The sequence below is a fragment of the Vicia villosa genome, unplaced genomic scaffold (genome assembly GCF_029867415.1).
Source record: "Vicia villosa cultivar HV-30 ecotype Madison, WI unplaced genomic scaffold, Vvil1.0 ctg.001415F_1_1, whole genome shotgun sequence".
Taxonomy (NCBI): domain Eukaryota; kingdom Viridiplantae; phylum Streptophyta; class Magnoliopsida; order Fabales; family Fabaceae; genus Vicia; species Vicia villosa.
Window position 1 is genome coordinate 351,725 of NW_026705609.1, and position 7,091 is coordinate 358,815.

The following is a 7,091-nucleotide window of genomic DNA, read 5'->3' on the forward strand; positions in this document are numbered from 1 at the left end:
AAGTCAGAGCAATCGTAGTTCCCACTTATGCTAGTGGAAGCAAAGGATAAGAGACAAATGTCATCTAAATGTTCGATGTATCTAATCTACATCATCACATACATCTGTTTGATTTTGTTGGAAAATATTTTCATTATAAGCCCGGGGCCATGCCACTTAGGGTGCTTAGAATGATAAAGATGTTTTTGTTGTTTAACCAGCCTTGTGGCAAAAACTTCAATGAAGTCAGCCTTGTGACAAAAACTTTGATTAATCAGCCAGCCTTGTGGCAAAAGTTTCAATGAAGTCAGCCTTGTGACAAAAACTTTGATTAATCAGCCAGTACGGTGGCAAAATGGTTTGATTGATTAGCCAGCCTTGTGGCAAAAAAGTTTGATTGATTAGCCAGCCTTGTGGCAAAAAAGTTTGATTGATTGATTGTTTGTGATGATATAGAAGAGATACTCCTATCATAGAGATGATAAATGTCTAATCACCTAGGGTACTTGTTTTGGATATTGGGGATGCTTATAAGAAGCCCGTGGGTCCTTGTACGAAGCCCAAGAGGAGGCTATCCGAGGGTCCTTGCATTGTAAGCCCAAGAGGAGGCTATGGGAGGGACAATCCAGGGTCCTTGCATTGTAAGCCCAAGAGGAGGCTATGGGAGGGTCACTCGTTTGTACAAAGCCCAAGGGGAGGCATGGTATAGTTGGTCTGAGCTCTTAGAGCGATTTCACCGGGAAACCATACTCTATGTCCTAACCTAAACTAGTGGAGATTCTTTGCACGAAGCCCAATAGGAGGTTATGGGGAACCTAGTGTTGTACTAAGTTGAACAAGCACACATATCACACATATGAACAAACATGAACAAGTATGAACAAACATGAACAGGTATGAACAATTATATATATGACAAAGTGTGTGTATATAATGGAGTTTATGAAGGAAATATACCTGTAAGCATGATCCATTTGTATACACAGGGGCTCGGGACTTACACTCGGGGAGAGGTCCACTTGAGTTTATTCAAAGCTATGTAAACAGGTATTTACAAAAGGGCTTGGGACTTATACCTACATGGAGGCCCATGGTATATTTTTGGGAAGATTTAAAGAAAACCTTCATTTTTTGGTTTGTTATTTAAAAAAACAAATTGATCGAGATATGTACAAAACGGTGTGTGTACAAAAAGGCGTACAATGAAATACCTAATTTCATGTACAGGAATGGGTATGTACAAAAAGGGGCTTGGGACTTATACCTACGTGGAGGCCCGTGTTTTATTTTATAAAACATGGTTGATTGTTTATTTACAGACGCGAGGTTTCGCTTTTGTAAAACTGTTTGAAAGTTGTTTGAAAAGTTATTTGTTTTGAAAAAGTTTTCTGTACAAAGAAAAACTGTAAAAGGAAAAAAAGAGTGGGTCTTATACTCTCTAATATTCGAGAGGCCCCACTTCATTTTGAAAATCAATTGATCAATTAAAAGGATTTAATCAATAGTTTCAAAAAGAAATGGTGAAGTTGTTAAAGAAAATGAAAGAAAATAGTGTCAAAAAAAATGTTTTGGTCCTGCCAGGGTTTGAACCCACGCCCTCTCTCTCACAACTCAAAACACTTGCCAACTGAGCTGCACGCGCAGCTTGTTATTCATACGCTTCCATTTAATTATATTTGAAAACAAACATTTGAATTTTTCAAACCAAAAAAACGCGCCAAGAACACACCTTCAACTGATTTTTGAAAATCTCTGAAACTGAACCAAATTGATCAAGTGAAGGGTCTATCTTACTTGTTTTTTCACAAGGAACATGATGGTACCATTTAATTTCATTTATTTTAACTCTAAGGCCACTGATTCTCTGATGAACACGAAGAACCCTAATATGACAAATCATTGTGAAATCGTGTATGATCATGATATGATGCAATTGATTGAGGGTTAATGATCCTCATAGGTGCAGAAACAAGATGGTATATCAATATTTCATTTATGATGCATGTATGATAGAGTTTGAAGTTCATGAGGCTTACCTTCAAAAACGGCCAAACTGGAAATTGAAATCGTGGCTGGAGGTGTTACAGATGTTGTTTCTTGATCTGGACAGCATCAATGGACCTTATGGAACATGTTTGAATGCTTGGAACAATTTGAATTCATCTGAGCTAAGCTATGGAACCTGAACTGCAATTGCTTCAAGTGAGAATCGAATCTGATGATGGAGGTGTTTCAGATCATGGATGATGGTTGGGATAGCTCATATGAAGTATATGGATGGTGTTTGAAGTGTTAGTTTGGACAGAATTGGCACTACGCCAAATAAGCTATTTAATAGCACTTTTTTTTTATTTTTGATAGCGCTTAAAAGCGTTATTAACCGCGCCGCTATTGTAAATGTTTTTTGTTTAATAGCACTTTTGAAACGCTATTAAAGTGTCCGTTTTAATAGCGTTTTCCCTAAAGCGCTATTGAAGTGTGTATTTTGCGTGTGTTTTGATGTGATTTTGATAGCACTTTCAAACTAAATGCTATTAAAATACACATATTTGATAGCGCTTTGATAGAAAGCGCTAATATATGACTCATGTTTGATAGCACTTTAGAAGAAAGCGCTAATATATGATTCATTTTTTATAGCACTTTCAAAGAAAGTGCTAATAAATGACTCATGTTTGATAGCACTTTCAAAGAAAGCGCTAATATATTGTAAACTTTTTTTTTATTATTTGTTGTACATAAAATGACTCTATTGGTGTGCAAATATAAAAAAACCACATTCAATTCAATTCCATATAATACTTTTAAGTTACTCAAATACTACCAAATAACATTTTAAACCAAATCATCTTGTTTACAAATATCATAACATATATATAGGGTATTAATGTACTTAAAAATAAGAGGGCATTTGCATATCCAAACTTATAGATGCATGCATCCAATCTAAGAGTACTTTAATCCAAATCCCAAAATAACAAGTCATATTCTCTAAATCAAATACCTAAAAAACAAGAAACAACAACCAAACAGCACCAAGTAATTCTCCTATTCTTCACGAAACTAAAAGCGTTGAATCCATGAGTACAATCATTTAGCTAGGCAAAATAACCGCTTCTTATTTTCCTGTATCATAGAAGAAATATTGATTATGTATTGTACCTACGAATCATATGCCCATTTTCAGGGTCTTAGTCCTATAAGGACATATATAAAATTATAGTAAGTGATACGAAATAAGTTTAACATGTGAGATAAATTTATTGAATTTTAAAGTGGAATGTAACATATATTGAACCAGTGGCATATATTAAAACAAACATGAGCTAAATATGAAAACAACATGAATTCATTATTAAAAACATATATAAAATATTGTAATAATTAACTATTTTATTATTAAAGCACAACTAGCCTTTTTATAAACATAATGGTGCAATATTTTATTTTGTGTTCCCCATTGTCCCTTATGTTATGACCGTACCAATGATTCAACCCTTTGATCTATAAATTCCATTCAACCTACCTATCTATATATTTCAACATTCACACAATTCTCTCAAGTTTATTCTCATCTCATACATATCAACTATTCACACCCTAAAAAAATCTCATAATTCCAAACTCATATTTTCTTAGAAACCAAGAACCTTAAAACATGTGTCAGATGAGCTACAACAGAGTTAGCAATGAAAGTTTTATATCCTAAGGCTACGCAAACGGTTCAGTTTCTTTCTTAGGATCTTTAATAATTTGAAAGTATCATATGGTGTTACTCTTCAAATGTTGAAGAGGCTGTTTTGTAGAAAAAGTGGCTTCAGAAGGAACAATAGTAGTAGGAGAAGTTTGGTTAGAGATCAAGAAATTAAGATTGAAAGTATCACATAAGACAAAGAAGAGAATCAACTCAAATTTTGATTTGGATGTCAGCAGCCAATGAAAATAATAATAAATTTTAAAATTGAAACAAAAACTTATCAGACTGCTTGAAGCCAATGAAAAATGATAATAAATTGTAAAAATTGAAAGTAAAACTTATCTCACATCCCATTAAGAAAATGACATAGACATGGTTTATATTCCTATTTCTTGTGAAAACATCACTCAGATCTAAATAGTGGTATTAGTATGATGTAAAAAAGAATTAGAAAAAGTACACTTATCAATTATACTATTATAGAATTCACAAACAAATTGAAATTTTTTGGATACAATTCCAAACATTATATTACCAATAATAAATTTAAGAATTGTTTTCAAGTTTATTGAATTCGAATGATTCATGTGGTTGAATTAAAATTGTGGTTTGGCTACCAACATGGCCTGACACAAATGATAGATATTTAGATTTTTTTTCTTTCTCAAACTTGAAGTGTGTTGAATAAGGGCAATGATAATTCTCTGTGTTTATTCTTCTCAATCAAGAAAATTCTTGTGTACTCATCCAAAAAAGGAAAAAGAAACACTAGCACCAGACACTTACAAGTTCTAGCACAGACCAACATACGTTAATAGGTCTTAAGTTACACTCAAGGAATATATGCCAAAACCCAAAACCAACCTTATATCAGAAGCAAAAGAAGTTCATAACCTCTTATATAAACCTTATAGAACAACATAGTCCTAATGTGTTGTTCAAAGATACATTAAAATTAGAATAAAAAACTTGAAAGCTATAAACATCACTAGTTTTAACTTCAGTCACCGGCCGAAAACCAAAATGTATATAACAGCACAACCATTTAAACGTTTGACTCTATTAATAGGGTATTTAAAAGAGATGATCTTATCCTATAGCATAAACCTTTTTATAAATGTTGATAAGAACTGCTAAAATTTCTCACACATTAAACAACTTATTTTACAAAGCTCTCATTTCCTCTTTGATTCTAAAGAACAACTTATATATCCAGAACTTATCTAAAGAGCAATACTTGTTCAATGTTGCTTTTCAAAAGACAAGCATGAACCATTTCTCCTAATGCCAAAGAACACCAATGGAAACAAACACTCTGAAAAGTAGCCTTATCAAGATAATATCCAGCTACCAACATATCGAAAACGAGATCAGTGCCTAAGAACAAATAGTTTCTACCCAGACTTGAGTGTAATTGGAATATCAATTTCTTTTGATTAATTGAGTTATTTCTTTTGAGTAACTTGTGAGCATCCCTTTTCTGTTTCTCTTTTGTACCTCTAGTGTTAAGATCTAAATAGTTACAAACAAGACTATAGGATATGTATCACATATTCATAGTTCATAGTTAATAATAGTTAATAGAAACCAAAAATAGAACAGATAAAAACAAACCAACCTAAATCAAGTAAAATAAAGATTACAAATCAATAAAACCAACTATCAAGAAAAGAAGATTGAAACTTCACCAAAAGCAACAAAACAACAATCAAGGCAGCCACACCCCATGGAGAGCTCCCTTCTGAGGGAGTTTTGTAGGTTGTCCTGCGCCTGCCCCATACAGAAAACCATTCTGAATCATCCATTGATGATAACAACCAAACTATAAGTATAAGAACCACTGGCAACGCAAATAGAACCCAACCCAATTGTTCTTGAGCATTTTCAACAGCTTCTTCATAAGAAAAGTACCATGAACTACCAAGGAAGATGAAGATCACTGCTAAGATTAACAGAACAGGATATGGCAGGGGACTCAGAGTAAATCCATCCAAGACAGAGGAACCTCTGTTTCCTTCATAGGCCATTGAGTTTTGTGGTTTTATTTAAGAAACCAATGATTTATAGCAAGTCAAAGAATTAGAGATAGTGTTGTGTTGGCAGGTAGAATTTAGTTTTCATGATTCACAACAAATAGTCATGACAGGACAAACTAACCATAATACTGTAACCCCAACCTCCATTTACACATACTCTAGCCATGTATATCCAGAATATATGTATACAAAGGGGCTAATTCTAGTTCTAGATTAAGTATACAAAGGGTCTAAAGAAATAGTCAAAAGAACTAAAATCCAAACCTGGAGTTGTAATCAGATTAATCTTCTGCTTTGTCACTGGAAACCGATCGACAACTTCAAATAAATCTGATCAACCAAGGTTCAAAAAAAGTACATGTCAGATTGAGTGAAATTTAAATCAACGGTAACCCATTCCAAAATGAAAATGAAATACCAACTATCTAATACAAAAACCTCAGGTTTATATTCTCAGAAGCATTTCAAAAACCTCAAATTTTTATGCACAGTGACAAATGATAAATCTTAAACAAATCTCAAATTTTAAGATAAATCTCAGATTTTCTCAAAACCTTCTCATCCCTATGTTTCTAAACTTCTGATTCGAACAGAACCAAACATGATTGCATGTGAAAAAACCTCAAAATAAAGAAGAATTTGTAACCTACCTTCGAAGATTTCGGCGAAGACCACAACTCCTGTAAGTTCTCAGGGCCTGCGATTAGAGTATGTGGTGGTGTTTGACGGCGTGAGAGAGGGTTTGGCAGAAATTTAGCAAGAGAAGGTTCGGCGGAGAGAACGTTTGGGGAAAGAAGGTTCGGCAGAGAGAAAGTTTGCAGAGATAAGGTTCGGTGGTGAGAAGGTTCGGCGGAGAGAAGGTTCGGCGAAGAGAAGGTGGTGGAGAAAAGGTTTACGATTTCAGTATTGACTAGAGTATGGTGGGAAGCTGAAAAGATTTTAGTATTGTGCGCGGAAAACCTAAAATTTGCCCGCTAATTTTTTAATAAGTCTCAATATTAGCGTTTTTTCCAGAAGTGCTAACATTGGGATGGCTAATATAACATTAGCGCTTTAGATAAAGTGCTATCAAAATTACAAAAATTCTTGTCCAAAAAAATTGAAAAATTTTAATAGCGTTTTAAGTGGGAACGCTATTTTAGTCAAGAATATTAATAGCATTTTAGATAAAGTGCTATCTTAGTAGAGTTAAATAATAGCGTTTTTGTATAAAGTGCTATGAAAACCACATTGTCTGTATTTTATAATAGCGCTTGAATATAAAGTGCTATTATAAATGTATTTTGTCTATTTTAATAGCAATTTTTCAAAAGTGCTATTAAATTAGGCGATACCAAAAATCAATTTTGTTGTAGTGTGGCCTGTATTTGATTTTGGCA

General features: G+C 33.6%; 1 protein-coding gene across 1 annotated transcript; it reads right to left on the reverse strand.

Annotated features, from left to right (window-relative positions):
• Positions 1-5,269: 5,269 nt before the first annotated feature.
• Positions 5,270-5,743, reverse strand: LOC131635041 (uncharacterized). Its single transcript, XM_058905643.1, has one exon. It carries the CDS (start codon positions 5,701-5,703, stop codon positions 5,323-5,325), a length of 381 nt encoding a protein of 126 aa, XP_058761626.1. The 5' UTR covers positions 5,704-5,743; the 3' UTR covers positions 5,270-5,322.
• Positions 5,744-7,091: the final 1,348 nt, after the last annotated feature.

Excerpts from the sequence above, each read along its gene's own strand:
- LOC131635041 (XM_058905643.1), bottom strand. The coding sequence starts at position 5,703 with ATGGCCTATGAAGGAAACAGAGGTTCCTCTGTCTTGGATGGATTTACT.